The sequence below is a fragment of the Emys orbicularis genome, chromosome 1 (assembly GCF_028017835.1).
Source record: "Emys orbicularis isolate rEmyOrb1 chromosome 1, rEmyOrb1.hap1, whole genome shotgun sequence".
In the NCBI taxonomy this organism is placed as follows: domain Eukaryota; kingdom Metazoa; phylum Chordata; order Testudines; family Emydidae; genus Emys; species Emys orbicularis.
In genome coordinates, this window is record NC_088683.1 from 271,418,134 (window position 1) to 271,434,318 (window position 16,185).

At 43.2% G+C, this 16,185-nt stretch overlaps 1 protein-coding gene across 1 annotated transcript in view; it reads left to right on the top strand.

Moving 5' to 3' along the window:
• The first annotated feature begins 5,175 nt into the window (after positions 1-5,175).
• The window catches only part of DZIP1 (DAZ interacting zinc finger protein 1), a 69,338-nt gene continuing 58,328 nt past the window's right edge, over positions 5,176-16,185 (top strand). Inside the window, exons 1-3 of the mRNA XM_065423298.1 lie at positions 5,176-5,637; positions 10,217-10,301; positions 12,583-12,710. Coding sequence (XP_065279370.1) covers positions 5,176-5,637; positions 10,217-10,301; positions 12,583-12,710 — 675 coding nt within the window. The remainder of the gene's footprint in view (positions 5,638-10,216; positions 10,302-12,582; positions 12,711-16,185) is intronic.

Sequence of the window (16,185 nt, forward strand, 5' to 3'; positions counted from 1 at the left end):
TAAAACAGTTTGGCTAAAATAAAATAAAAACATTCAAAGTATACAATTAAAATAGAAGAAATTATTTTTCCCTCCCAATTTCTTCTTTCTATAATTAACATTACCCATGCTTCCCTGTTAGAGTTTACAATATCACTAACCTGCTGCAAAATGCTTCACGGTTAGGGGAAACAGCCTGCTTTCTGCTCTTGGTCTCAGCTGCTCCCAACCCATACAGGGCACATGGCCTTTTGTAAAGCAGCTGCCCTGACTGCTGGCCCTCATGGAGTCTGACCCCAGCAACAGGGAACCTATTGGAACATACCCCAAACTACCACAACCACACCCAAAATCCAGATGTTTCTGGATGTGGAGGGCTAAATCTGCCTAGCAACAATGAAGGCCCCAGACACAACTCTCTCCTACCCGTCACATGGTTCTCTTAAAGAGATATCTTCCTATTAGGCACTTGGGTTACACGCTATTCTCATGAACACTGAAAGTACAGGATGCAAGATTCTCCTGAATTTCCTGTACTCTCAGGACTCACAACAACCGGGGACATGAGGATTTCTTTGAGGACAGTTTGCTGAGGGACAGGGCCGGCTCCAGGCACCAGCCCAGCACGCAGGTGCTTGGGGCGGCCAATGGAGAGGGGCGGCACGTCTGGCAATTCGGCGGCGGGGCCGTCACTCCCTCTCGGAGTGAAGGACCAGCCGCCGAATTGACGCCGTAGAATGAAGTTGCACTACAGTTGCCGCCGATCGCAATTGCGATCACGGCTTTTTTTTTTTTTTTTTGCTGCTTGGGGCGGCAAAAACGCTAGAGCTGGCCCTGCTGAGGGACATTGCGAAAATTCAAGGTTGTTGGTGACATTCATGGAACACTGCTTGTGGACCTGAGAACCAAAGCTGACTGCTGGTATTGCATCGTAATGCAGGTGGGACAATGAGCAATGGCTGCAGAACTTTTGGATGCAGAAGGCCACATTCCTGGATCAGTGTGCCAAGCTTGCAGCAACCCTCCAGCACATGGACACCAGAATGAGAGTTGCATTGCCAGTGGAGAAGCACGTGATGATTGCACTCTGGAAGCTTGCAACTGGTCAGTGGGAAATAATTTTGGATTTGGAAAACCCACAATGAGGACTGATGTTGTGCAAGGGTGTAGGTCCATTAATTGTATCCTGCTACATAGGACAGTGACGTTCGACAATGTGCAGGAAATAGTGGATGTATATGCAACAGTGGGGTTCCTGAACTGATGGGATGATAGATGGCATACATATCCCTATTTTGACACCAACCCACCTTGTCACAGAGTACATCAGGAGAAAGGGTTACTTTTCCATGGTTATACAACTGTTGGCAGATCTCTGGGGATGCTTCACTGATATGAAAATTGGCTAGTCAAGGAAGGTGCATGACGCGCATTTCTTTAAGAACATGTGACTGTTCAGAAACCCCCTGGCTTTCCTGACCAAAGAATTACCATTGGCTATACTGAAATGCCCATACTGATTCTAGAGGACCCAGCCTACACTTTGCTCCCCTGGCTCATGAAGCTATACATTGGCCACCTCAACAGCACCAAGGCAAGGTGCAGCTAACAGATGCAGAATGACTGTTGAATGTGCTATTGGCAGATTGAAGAGACACTGGCAGTGCTTGCCTTAGTCACTAGATTGATTCTCAGTGAGAAAAATATCTCAATGGTTATAGCTGCCTGTTTTGTCCTGCATATCTGTGAGGCAAAGGGAAAAAGCTGATGCCAAATATAGGGTGAAGGTGGAGCGACTGTCTGCTGACTCTGAACAGCCAAACACAAGAACTATTACAAGAGCTCAAGCTGGAGCTACACAGTTGAGGGAGGCTTTGAAAGAGCACTTTAATGGTCAGCCACAGTAGCGTTCTCTGGTGGACTGTTCTCTGTGCCTGGAGCTTTGGATATTGCTAAGAATTGTGTAATGCTTACTGTACATTTATGAATATGACTGGGTGTTTTCCTGAAGCTATGAATTATGTGGTGTTTGGTGTGCATTTACAAGTAGTTTGCTTTGAGTATCGCTATGCATTCTACAATATTTGTTGTGATGCAATAAAGATGATTTGATTCTCCAAAAATAGAACTTTATTGAAGGGGGGGGGGGAAACAGCACAGAAAACCAGTGTGGAAAACCCCCCACAGGTGATGCTATACACATTTTTAACATAACTTATTGGACTGAAAATTTAATATTATAAAGGAAGTAAACATGTATGTCCACTTCAGTGCACAAATGTAGACAGTTGTGGCTACACATACATGAACCGTGGTTCTCACAGGTCTGTGTATGTGAAGATGTGGTTTTCCTTGCTGTCCCCGGCTTGGAGTAGCAAGGGTAACAATGTGCCTTATAATGCCACATGGTATGTTGGAGCATAGGGGGCAGCGACCATGGAGTTCTTCAAGAACTGAATAAGGTGGAGAGTCCAAGATTTTTAAACCTGCGGGTCCATCACAGTCTGCAGCATTTGGGTTTGCAGCCTGAGAAGACTCATTATGTCCTGGTGGGATTTCTGGGTCTGTCTTCTCTGTCTTTTTCCATGCTGTCAGTCATATTGGCCTTCCAAGCCCTTCGTTCACAGTCTGATGCAGCACTGGCTTGCAGGATCTTGCAGAACATGTCCTCCTTCATCTTTCTCCTACTTATCAGGGTCAGGCATCGTGCAAATGGGAGAGGGCTCCCCTTAAGGCCACCATGCCAGAAGCTGTTGATAAAAACAGACAGATGTACTCCAGGATTTACAATCACAAGGAAAGGATAAGTTTCAAAACTCCTTTCTGTTACTCCCATAAACACTTCTAATAAGAAATGCTTATTAACGCTTCAGGTTTAGAGCACCTCTTCACAGCACTGCTCTCCAGCCCCAGCCACAATGAATATGGCCCACCAAGGGTGAGGTGGGAAGGATTTTATGTTCCATTAAGCTATAACATTTCAGTCCCTATTCCATGGGTATGAGTATAGGGCAATGGCACTGAATATTGGCACTATTTTCCACTGGCGTTGGTGATCTTAGCTGATATCTCACTCCTGAGCATAACAAAGGCACAGAGAGCACAGTTGCTGACGTTCTGAACCCGCACAGGCCTGTATGCCATTAGCATTGGTGCTAGCCAAACTCATCACGGAGTGGCATAAGAAAGTGCCCTATTGTGGAAGAAGAAATAAGGCAGCCATCTGTAGAAATCTTCAGGAGAGGATTGTGGATTATCTCCATGAAAGTTTCATCAAGGTCTCTCTGATGGATAAAAGGGACATCCGTATGCACATGAAGTGTTCTACATCCCTCCCTCCCTCCCTGGCCTAACCAACAGGGGAATGAAAATCAGATGCAACTCTGCCTGTTTGTTGTATTTCTACCTCTTCTTGTACAAATAAAACAATGAAAAGTCAATATCTTTGTCTTGTTAACTTGGGGATGGGCTGAGCATCATCTTTAAATTTAAACATTCTAAGGCAAAATGCATACACAATTCCCTTCCCCTTGATTAGGCTCATCTGCATTTACCTGGTGGGACTGGTTAGATTGTGGCACAGTCTCAAACAGGTCCCGGCTCGTGGCATGGCTGGAGTCACCCACTGCATCTTCCCTCCGTCTCCTCCTTGGTGTTCATTGCAGAGGTTTCTGTCTCAGGCTCCTCCAAGGTATCCACAGTGGTCTGCTGGGTGCTATTGGGATCTCCACCCAGTATGGCATGCAGTTCCTTGTAGAAGTGGCAGGTCTGCAGCACAGTACTAGACTATTGTGCTCCCCTCGATCCCAGCCCGGAGCACCCTCCTGTACCCTAAACCCCTCAACCCCAGCCCCACCCTGGAGCCCGCACCCCCAACCAGAGCCCGCACCCCCTCCCGCACCGCAATCCCAATTTTGTGAGCATTCATGGCCCGCCATACAATTTCTATTCCCAGATGTGGCCCTAGGGCCAAAAAGTTTGCCCACCCCTGCTCTATGCCGTTTGGGGAGGTGGTTTTACTGCATCGCTGTAACATGGTGCTTACATTGGCTGGATACAAATTTGAGTGTAGATACATGCAGGAATAGGTTGACGCAAGGCAACTTACGTCAATCTAACTTTGTAGCATAGACCAGGCCTTATTTAAACCAAAACCCTGTGTGAACATTCCTAAACTTGGTTTAATATTGATTTAACAAATGAAGCGCTTACATAAACTATCTGGTTTACCCAAATTGGTTTACAAAAAATTACACCTTTAATTAAACCTGTGCAACTTTGAATAAAAACAAGGCCCTAGTCTCCTGTGTGCTCACATGCTCTCTCTGTCTCTGTCCTTCTGCATGGCGATGTGGGTTGTATATGTGCTATATGGGGATGAATTATACAGGGGTGTATATTGGAAATGGGAGATGTGAAACATATGACTAGTGGGTGAGGTGTACCAGAAGGTGTTGTGTGATGTTCATGGGAAGTGGCTGGAGGGGAAGAAATGTGGGATGTGTTTGTGGGGTGAATGCTATGTGGAATGTGTATAGGATATAGGGGTGCCTGTGGGGATGAGGAGGGGGTAGAGTGGGGTGTGTATACAATATGAGTTGTGTAGGGATGCCTACGGAGGGGGTGATATGGGATGTGTTTGGAAGTGACTGGAAGGATGAGAAGCTGAGGTGTATATGGGAGGGGTTGTGTATGCAGGGGGGCAAGGTGTTAGGGGGTTAGGAAGGATGATGTGGGGTGTGGGTGGGACAAGGTGTTTGGGGATGGGATGGTGAGGATGGGGGTGAGGTGGTTAGGGATGGAAGAGTGAGGTGGTGAGGTGTTTGGGGACGAGGGGAGTGAGGCGGTGCAGTGTGTGTGGATTGGGGGGTGAGCAGGTGTTTGGGATGGGGGATGAGAAAGTGAAGTGTATGTGGAGGGGGGGTGAGGCCGTGGGGGAGGGAAAGTGTTCGGGATGGGGGATGAGGAAGTGTGTGTGGGGGGTAATATAGGGAGGAGGCAGGGGAGGTACCAGGCCTCTCACTCTCGCTCTCTCCCCGCAGCTGCCATAGCAACGCGGCAGACGCCGAGGAGGGGGCTCCGGGCTCCGCGGCCCGGCTCACGGCCAGAGCCTGAGGCCGGGGCCGGCCGCCTGGTGGCGGGACTCGCAGCCCCGCGCCCAGCGGTGCCTCCCTCTCCCGCTGCAGCCCGGCCGGGATGGGCAGCGCCGCCGCGCCGGGGCCCCTGCCCGCCTTCCAGTTCCGGCCGCGGCACGGGAGCCCGGACTGGCGCCGCCTGAGCGCCGTGGACGTGGAGCGGGTGGCGGGCGAGCTGGACGTGGCGGCCCTGCAGGAGCACCTCGGCCACGTCACTTTCTGCAGCGCCGAGCGGCTGCTCTGCCCGCATTGCCGGGGCCCCGCCGACCCGCTGCTGCTCAAGCTGGTGCGCCTGGCGCAGCTCTCCATCGAGTACCTGCTGCACTGCCAGGAGCACCTGGGCGCCCAGCTGCAGGGCCGCGAGCAGGCGCTGCGGGCGGCCGACGCCCAGCTGGAGGAGGCGGGCAAGGAGGCGGCCCGGCGCGCCCAGGAGATGAAGCTGCTGAAGGAGGAGTGCAGGCGGCGGAAGAAGATGATCAGCACCCAGCAGATGATGCTGGAGGCTAGAGCCAGCTATCACCAGGTGAGACACACTTATAGTCGCTGCTAGCGCTCAACCCCTCCATGGTGCAACCGCAGGGTGGGCGGGCAGGAAACACTTCCTTACCTTGGGTATATGCTCCCCTACCCCTCATGAGATCCTTTCCCCATCAAAATACCCCAGAGGCTGCAGTTTCATTCCCAGCACTTTGGGGCCAGTATCTCATATCTCTTTAGAGAGGAGGCGTTTGATTTCCAGCTAATCCTATTCACTGATGAGCTTTTTCCAGGCTTGTATTCATTTCACCATCCTGTCTGACATACCTAAAGTGAATCTGAAGCGAATGATTAGGCAAGGTGGAAGGCAGGCAACAGAGAATAGGGCACGTTAAGTCTTAGAAAGATTAACAGTTTAAGGGTCTATCAACTTTCCCATTCTTTTTTCAACAAGTATTTTGGGAATTTATAACTGCCTTAAAAGGTGTTCTGAAATTTAAAGACTATACCGGGCTGAACCTTGGCAAACATGGCCTCAGGCCAACTTTGTGTGTTTGCGTGTGTGTATTTAAAGTTCATTTAACTCTCATGAAAGATGTTCTAACCTGACACTCCTGAAGGTCAATGTCCTGTTTATCCAAATAATAGGTACAGCATAGGTAGGAGCAATGCAAGCTTTCCCATGCTGTGCCATCAACGTGTTTCAACCCCGACTGGAGGGAACATCAGCATGTCAGTGGGCTAGGAAAAAGTTTTGTTTCTTAAAATGTCTTGATTAAGGAAAAATTTCCATCTTAAGTTCAGTGTCCAGTAGGAAGATATGTATATTTTGTCCAAAATTCTGTATTTTTTAAAAGCAAATTATGCTATTTGTTGTATATTTCCCTCACTTAGGCCCCAGTCTTGTAATGGTATCCATGTGGGCAGAATTCATTAGGACACAGTGCGAATGCAGGGTCCTTGTGGATTCAGTTGCAGGATCAGGGCCTTAAGGAGAAGCTACTGATGTGATTTGCATTTCAAAAGGTCTAGATGTCTTGTTTGACCAGAGTATCTGACCTGGGTTGAAAATGAAAACTGCGTGAGCCCCTGCATCAGTTTAATTGTAAATTCAACTGAATGTCAAGTAATCCCTTTATTGTATTTGAGAGCACAAATATGTGCGTGCATTCTCTTCAGAATGCATTTAGGCCATATCTGGCTGAGTGGAGCCTGAAGAATCGAGCAAAATACTGGCCTTGGAGTATAGTTCATCTTCCTTCTTCTGTTCAGCGGCATTTATCTCATTATCCATTTAAGGTCATATAAAATAAAAAAGCTCTTTCTCCCCCTTTTATTTCTTGGAATAAATTATTATCTCTAAGAATTAGACAGATCTAGTGAGGGATGAGTTCAGAAACTGATATTGAGTAATATCTGTAAAATGGAGTGAGCACTTTGGGTCTGAATGGAGGACTCCAAGTTATCTATTTCTAGTATTTGTAAGTGCAGATTGACTATTAGGCAACAATTACATATCATTTGTCCGTATCAAGAATTTGGCTGTCCTGGAGTGCCAGACAATGGGGTTTTTGCTAGTCTTGCTCAGTGTAATTCAGGTTCTATGCCCATAAAAGCTTTGGCCCCTTTATGAGCAAGACTGTAAACAGTTACTTGCCTTTCTTAATGCATGTGCACTTTATTTTCGATGTGATGCACAGTAATTGAGTTTTGAGTTTTAAGTTTAATGTCTTTAATCCACATCCAGAACAAGTGAAAACTGTAAAAATAAGAACTGTCAAATGGAATTGCTATTAAGGTGTGATAATTTTAAGGCTCAAAAACTCAAATAATATCTTTCTTAATGATGGAATGTCAGCTTTCTACTATATTTGAATTTCTCATATTTTGATGATTTGCACAAGATCTTAATGTTCCATAAAAGCTTTTTTGTATTTAATACTATGAAAAATAGTTCGAGGAATATTGTCACCAGTAATAGGCACATAGTGTAAACATTCCATCTGCTAGTTGTTGAATAAGCGCTTGCTTCTACTACATGAGTTTAGTGCTTGAATGGATAACAGTATTTCACAGCCAATTTAATACCATAAATCATGCGCAATCTGTTACAGTGTAAAATCCCTGATGGTTCTTTTGCTTTGCTGCCATTCTATTCCTTCTCTATCTAGGTTTTATGTCAGTACTTCCTTGCATGTATCCAACAAAATGTAACTTAATTATTAATGGTTTTAGTGGTGGTTGCAAGACATTTATGTTTAATATCATACTAGCCATCAGTAGTAGAATTTCAAATTCTAGATGAGACCTGGGAATTTGACTATAATGAACAGATTTTAAATCTGCTGAGCAAGTTTGAAATTGTCTTTTACATTCATATCACATCAGTGTGACTGACTGACTTAATTGTGCAGTTGTGGCTCCCTCAAGCAGATTTGTATGTTTTGAAACATATACAATAGCCAAGGATAGTTAGCCATCATACCTTATGAAAGAAATGAGGGGTTTTGATTCACAACCTAGTCAATCAGTTTCAACAGCTGTATATTTTGTTCATGTTTTATAGTAGGTCTTCTGTTTATCACTCTGAAAATGGGCAAAATGTACTTTAAGGATGAATTAAAAAGCTTTAAAAATATACCAGTAGGATCAAAATTTGATAAAATACATCTCTACATTTATAAAAGATGAGTGTAAATGAGTGTGTTAAATACACACCATTAGAGGCAGGACAAATCATAAAGAATGTGTAAATGTTCTGTAGTACATTTTGTATAAAAAACCGAAGTATGTAACTCGGCACCTTACTACAGCCTCTGCTTTTATATTTTTCCTGAAAGGTTGGGTGGGAGGCAGATTCTTGCAGGTTTGTGCTGTATGAATCAGTGAGTTTCTGCTGTATTTTATTATTAATTTGGATCCTACTAAACAGTGCTTTTATTTATCTGCAATTGTCACCCTTTCTTGCTCCAGCTCCTCCTCCCTATTATCCTCTCCAGCATGATTCCCCCACAACTCTACTTTTTGTTATCTCATTCCCTTTCTAAGTGTCCTGAAAAGCAGTAATGCTAAAAAAATCTAAGGATAGTAGGTTTCTGCAAATTTCATCAGAGTTTTCAGTATAATATGGGAAGGAAACAAAAAGTCAGTGCAATTTTGGCTTGCAAACGTTGCATCCTGGGATGGGCGCTAATAAATCTTTACATAGCTCTGGCACCATCACACCTGGATGTGCCTTTAATTTCTGGGAATTTCATTAATTCAGAGGAGTGCAGATGAGCTACAGAAGACCTTTGAGGGTTGGGGAGATTGATTTATGAGAAAAGGCTAGGGCCCTGATCCTGCATTAGAATCTGCTAAAGTCAATGGGACTCCTCATTAGTGGAACCTGATGCAGGATCAGAGCCATAATAGAGATATGCCTTGACTGTCTGGTGATGAAGGTAGGGTTGCCAGGTGTCCGATTTTCGACTGGAAATTCCGGTTACTACAGGCGGGGGAGGCAGGAAGGCTGGGTCATTACCCACGCCAGCCCCTACTTAGTCGGGGCCGCCTCCTACCTGCGTTGGGCGACTGCAACTCCCAGCCTGGCTCCGCAGGTGAGTCCCTCCTGACCTGGGGAGAGGAGAAGAGGGGGGAAAAGCAGTGAGTGACGGGGGAAAGGGGAAGAGAAGTGAATGGGGTGTGGGGTCTCGGGGGAGTGAAGAGGTGGGGCCAGGGGTAGGGTCTGGGGCGGGGGAAGAGGGAAGAGTGGGGAATGTTGCTGGAGTGTCCGTTTTTTAAATATTATAAAGTTGGCAACCCTAGATTAAGGGGTGGGGTGTGTCCCGATAACAATATGCAGAAGAGAAGAATTTTAGCATAATAAAATTAGGTATTCATATATAATTTATCAAAAGTAGGGATGGAATCCCCCTTGCTTGGCACATTTAAAACTAGACTCCACTATGATTCTACCTCCCCCCTCCCAACATGGATATAGTTCAAAGTGTGCACTGTTTAATGCCAAATTTCTCTGTTCAGCTATTGTTGAGTTATATATGTTGGAGGAAGGAGAGAGAGTATGGCAATACAATTTCACAATGGGAAAAGTACATGTATTTTTCTTTTCGGTTTGTTGAAATCCAAAATAGTGGCATGGATATTCCTCATATTTCATGTTTTTTAAAACCAAACATTGCATTTCAGTCCAAATGGAGATTTTATTTTACAGTTAAGAGTGAATGATAATGGGGTAATAATTTAAACTTGTTTTCCACTTTAATTATAGCATTAATTAGGTTTTCTCACAATATTGTCAACCATTACCTTCTCTTGAATAGAATGCCAGACATTCTCAAGTGTCTGTGATCTTATCACTTTCTAGTGGCTTCATCTTACAGAGGATATAATTCCTAACATTACTACTCAAGCTTGAATATTTCACTTGTTACCACCAGCATGCTATGTAATTTAAATTGAATAATGTTGGAATTCAAATCAGTATCACAGTGTTGCCATGCACAAGAATGGGCTACTGTACGGAGAAATGTAATAGGCTAATTCAAAAAATGTTAACTGTCATAATTAAAAAGACCAGCACTTAATGTTGTTACCTAAAACAAATATCTATCTATATTTTGTAGTGTCAGTTTTGTGATAAGGCTTTTATGAACTACTCCTTTCTACAAAGTCATATGCAACGGCGCCATAAAGAAGAATCTCACACTGGTGAGTACTTTCACACTATCAGGAAAGTTAAGGAGATATAGAAATATGTAAAATATATTCAGGATATGCAGTTTAAGTTTTTGTGTGACCCAGAAAGAAGCCATTTGACTTATAAGCCGCAGAGTGAGTTTGTACATTTGACAGTTACACAGATCATGTAAACTGACCAAATGTAATATGGCAGTCATTTCACTGAAAGATTATAAACGTGGAATAGCATGCTGCCATGTTTAGAATCATTTTTCAAACTGAATTCCTGCTGAATACCTTTGCCAGTGGCAGAATTCAGAGCAATGGCTTCCTTTGAGTATATGAAAGCTGTGAAAATATGAGTATCATTGCCAGTGAACAGGATGTACCATGGAAAAGGAAATTTTATAAAAAAGCATTGTTATCATTATAGGATCCACTCCACCTCCAGTGCAGTTAGTAAGAATTGTATCAGGCCCACAATAAATTTATACTGATAGTACAATGTGATAGTTATAGGGAAACTTATGATTATTCAACCAGGGTGCCAAACTCAGCAATCCAGTATAATCATCATTGTTACACTACCCTATTTGGTAGATTATTGTCAAATGATGTTCTTAGAAACAGTACTTCAGATCAGGAAGTGGAATTATATCAGGATACCTGCACTTCAAATTGTTCAAGGCATGTGGCCTTTGGCCTTGTGACTCACAACATTAAATATGCACAAGTTAGCAATACAGTGTACATGGTTATTGGTGTATGGTAAAGGCACTTTTTTCCAGGTTGCTTCAGAGGCATTTGCATGTACAGAGTAATGCTACATTTTTATTGTCAGTATGAATGATGAATTTATGGATTTTCTTCTCTGCCTCTTCTGCTTTGTGTCAACTGAAAAACATTTATCGTGTGAAAGCCATTCTTCATATTTTTGCTTGTTTTACCCCAATATATTTTTCTCACTGCGTGTGCGATTCGTTGTTGCTGGGAGATGGTGTTCTTTAGCAATGGGAAAGGTGTTAGGGGAAGAAAGTGGGGGATGGTGAACCAGAGAGACAGGCTGGCAATGGAGCAGGAGCAGCTGGATAGAGGTGGTCAGGAAGGAAGAGCAGCTGGGAGCAAGAAAAATGGGCTAGTGGAAGAGAGAGAGGATGGAGACAGGGTTTGAACAGTAGCCTGAGAGGCCAATAAAATAGCAGTAGCACTGAAGGAACTGAAAGAAGATGTTGGTAAATTGGTAGAGGAAAGCAGCTGTTATGTGCTTGGAAAGAGAGGGTAATGGGAGGAATGGCAGAGTCAATTGAGCTGGATTCATTCTGTATTAGCAAGAAGAATTACTGTGTGAGGGGAGTGCTCCAACTCTTTGAACACTTAGGGTATGTCTACACTGCAATAAGACACCCACGGCTAGCCCATGCCAGCTGACTTGGGCTTGTGGGGCTCGGGCTAAGGGGCTGTTTAATTGTGCTATAGATGTTCAGGCTCAGGCTGGAGTCTGGGCTCGAGGACCCTCCGACCTCATAGGGTCCTAGAGTCCTGTCTCCAGCCCAAGCCTGAACATCTACACTGCAATTAAACATCCCCTTAGACTGAGCTCCTTAGCCAGAGTCAGCTGGCACAGCCCAGCCAAGGGTTTTTAATTGCTGTGTAGATACAGCCACAGTTATTCCCATTGTTCTGCTATGTACTCCGATACCGCAGTGATGGGCAAACTTATAAAAACCTAGATAGATTGATAAAGTGGATACATTTTTGAGTGTACATTTTAAACAATTTTTTGACAGTGACCCTTAAAATGAAATTCTGGGAACAGAAGTTTCACCTATCTAATTCTAAACAAATCCAAAGTTGTATCTCTATATGGACTGATAAAGAAAGTGACTTTAACTAATTAACATCCTCTAATGAATCTTGCAGAATTATATTTGGGAGTCATGCCTTTCATTCCTTCTTTGACCTTCTGCACTTTATATTCCTATAAAACATGTTGAAATTAGATTATATTATCTATGTCAGATTAGTTCATTTTTAATATTAAATATTTCATAAGCTTATTTCACATGCTATATTTTCAATAAGACAATGGCTGTCAATCTATGGCCTGTGGAGCTTGGCCTGTAGTCCAGAGAATGTATTATTTTGAGAAGCAGTCTTCGAGGAATTGTGATATTGGGAGGAAAGATGATCTGTGAGAGTAGTGGTTCACAGAATGAAAAGGTTGGAGAAGCATTGAAGAAAGACATCTGTGGGAAAAATCACATTTCCCAAAAATATAATTAACATTTTGCAAATGTATATTTCTTTCAAGCAGAACAAAAGAAGAAAGCACAGACAGATAAATTACAGGATGAGATTGATAAATTGAAGGAGCAGTTACAGCTCACCAAGTCCCTCCTAGAAGCTGAACAACAAGCTCACGTGGCCAGATTTTCTAAGGTAGTATATATTAAGTGTTAACAACATCCTACAAGAATCCGTATTCTGGACTGTGTCCACTGACCATGTAGCTCGCAAATGAGGTGAATAGAACTGAATGAAAACTTAAATAAGATTTTTCTGTTTAGCAGCATTGCTCCTGTGCCACATCAGGTACAGCCCCTCCTGCAATTTTAAAAGCCCTATTTGTTATCTTCCACTGTCCCTTCTTGTATGTATTTTGGAACCAATATGAAAGGCACTGCTACTATTAGCACCTGCCAGTCATCAGAATGGCAAAAAGCTCTTATTGGAGCAGATGGAATGCAGAATATTATGATATTTTAAATAATAAATAATATTATATAGTGCCTAGACACTGTGGTGATTTGGCACTTGCTAGATACTGCTCTGTAAGGATAAATGATGGTTTGTAAACAGTAAGATATTCCTTGCCATGAGAACTTCAATCTAACATAGGCAAGACATGAGATAACAGTTTAAGGAAGGGAGAGCGAGAAGAAGGTAATGGTGAGAAAATGCAAGGAATACCACTTCAACTTGTGTGTTAGCCTTTGAACCCTAGGTAAGTAGCCAAGGGCTTTCAGTAACCTTGAAGCAGTAGGTAGCCTCAGCCATTGTGGAGAGTTGACAAGAGATGAAGCAAAAGTGAAAAAATGTAAAAGCAGTAATATTGCTTTAGTGGGTAGTTACATGCAAAGGCTTTATTTTATTACTGTTATTAATTTGGATTGCAATAGCATCTATAAGGGGGAAGAGAGGATAGGTGTAACAAAGAAATAAAAAGATAATGTGGTTACATAGTTAAGCTACTGCACAACTTGATCATTTCTGATTCCAAATCATCTTGCAATTTTTGTTTCTTTTCAAATAAATAAAATCAGCTATCCTGTCAATATCACAAGAGAGATGAGTTTTTAGGATGGATTTTAAGGAGGAGAGGATATAGGCCTAACAGATAACTTCGAAGAGTGCATTCTATGAATAAGGGGCGGTGTGGAGCTGGTTTTTAAATAAGACAGATTTAGTTAAAAACCAATCTTGATCTAAATGTTATAAATGTAATTGAATTTTAAAATTGCATTGTAAATTGTCCCATTTTTCCTAATATTTTGGTAACTTTCTTCTGCATAGCATGGTTATAAAGTTCCCTTTACTTCTACTGCTGACCTCACAGTAGAAACCGTTGTTGTTTCCTACAAGAGGCTATGCAAAGGCAACAAGGGGAGAGCAGCCCTTGATGCTGAAAAATGTTTAATGCAAATAGAAGAATCAAGGGGAGAGTCTCTCATGGAGTCAAAAAGAACAGCTGCCAGCTGTTTCCAAGAGACCCAGAGCTGGCTTGGGGAGTGAGTAGCTGTGGAAAGACACCGCTAACTGGTTGTCTCCTGCATTGTTCCCAATGTCTGAGCCTTCTGTCCCTGCAAATGGTTATATACCTGTGAGTTACCTGTCCTCTCCTCTCTGCAGTAGCATAAAGGAACCCGTGGAACAGGTGCTTGGAAGTTTATGCAGTGTAGGTGGATTTCTTTACACTGGTTTACATTCCCTATTTGCCATACCAGCTGCAAGTCTCTGATGCCCTGGGTGTTTTGCTCCCCAACTCCTTATGCAAGTTGGGGGTCTATGCATAGTTGTAGGTTATTTCAAATCTTCTTTCTCTAACCCCAAGGAATCCCTTCCCCTTTACTGTACGGTAGCAATAGGTATGTATATCTACACAACAGCTGGGAGGTGTAATTCTCAGCTTGTACAGCAACTAATTGAGCTAGTGCCTAAAGATAGCATTGTGGCTGCAGCAGCTCGGGCTAGCTGCCGAATATGTACCCTGGGTTTCAGGCAGGATTGTGTTCAGGCTGCTATCCCAAGCTGCTGCCGGTTGCACTCCTACCACCCTGCTATTTTTAGGTGCTAGCTCGAGCAGAGCTAACATGTACATCTAACTGAGCTGGGAATTGTTAGAAGAAAGAGCAGGTTGACCCAGAAGCGGATATGAGTACAGGCTTCTTTATTGCGATACTTGTTCCCTTGGACCCATTTGTCCAGTAAACACTGAATTAGTTACAGCACATTCTTTTTGTTTGTTAATATGTACACGCCTACATCCATTACAACACCCCAAAAACCCTTATTAAATAATAAAAACACCCATTTTGTTAGTAAACTCACCCTATCTGTGCACAGCATTAAACATATTACACAGGCATTTTACCTTGAAAATATATTTCTTTGCAACAATTTGGTGCCACAAATCTCCCTGGTCAGCAATTCTCAGGGGAGGTAGGAAGGGGCCATAAGCCAGGGCTTGTTTATGTAGCTGGGAAAGGAAGGGAGGAGATAACACTGCTTTACCCAAAAGATATCCTTTAGATCCTCACATTTCTTATGCAGCTGCAACATTTATCAATTCTTACAAGCAACAGGGAAGGGCAAAATATGGCAATTTATTTATTGAACAAGGAACTACAGCCTTCTTATGCCTTTGTCCTCTAATGCCATGTCAGCACATTAGCAGATTCCCAGGTTTCTACTTAACCCATACATATCCCAACAGAAATTAAACCTCTCAGCTGCTGAGTAGACATACCCTTTGGCATGTCTACACTACCACTTTTGTCGGTATAGCTTATGTTGCTCAGGGGTGTGAAAAAACACCCCAGAGCAACATAAGTTACTCCAACAGAAACGCCGGTGTGAACAGCGCTATGTCGGTGGGAGAGCTCTCTCCCATCATCAGAGAGCCGCTACACGAGCGATCTTACAGCAGCTCAGCTGTATCGGTACAGCTGTGCTGCTGTAAGCTCTCAAGCGTAGACATGGCCTTAGTCAGATTCCTTTATAGGAAACAGCAAGATTGTGATCAGAAGGGGAAAGAGAATGGTTCGTTTACTTGCAATGAGTAAAAAATGTCAAGGAGAACCAAATAGAGGTAACATTAAATTGTAAATGAGGCTTTTTAAATGTAGCTTTAAAAATCAGACTAAATTTGGTCTTTATCTTACCCTCACATTATTAGAGTGAAGTTTTAAAATATTCAGCTTTAAAGCAGCTTTGATGTGAAGCACTTTTCCCTATAGAAGTTGCTGCCCAGCTTTTGATGTGAATCACCTGCACACAACTTATCTGTACTAGACTGGGTCTGTAAGGTCAGATACTCTTGGAAGTGAGAGGCAATGTCTCAGTCTTGCAGTCATCAGCATGACTGTGAGGAGCTGTAGTAAAGTAACTCAAAGCCTCTTATCTTTAAATAAATAAATAAAGCATTATGAAAAGTTTGCATTGGAACACGGTTCTGATTCCCATCAATGTGAATCTTTGATCCTAGGTTGCTGAAGAAAATTTCTCATGTCAGCATAGTGGACCTGAACTAACATGGGCATTTGCTAGATATGCTAGCCAGTCTGTCCGTATTTGATAGTTCAAGTGCTTGAACAGATGGCTCATGCAGCTAAAGCATTGTCTTCCTTATGGCACA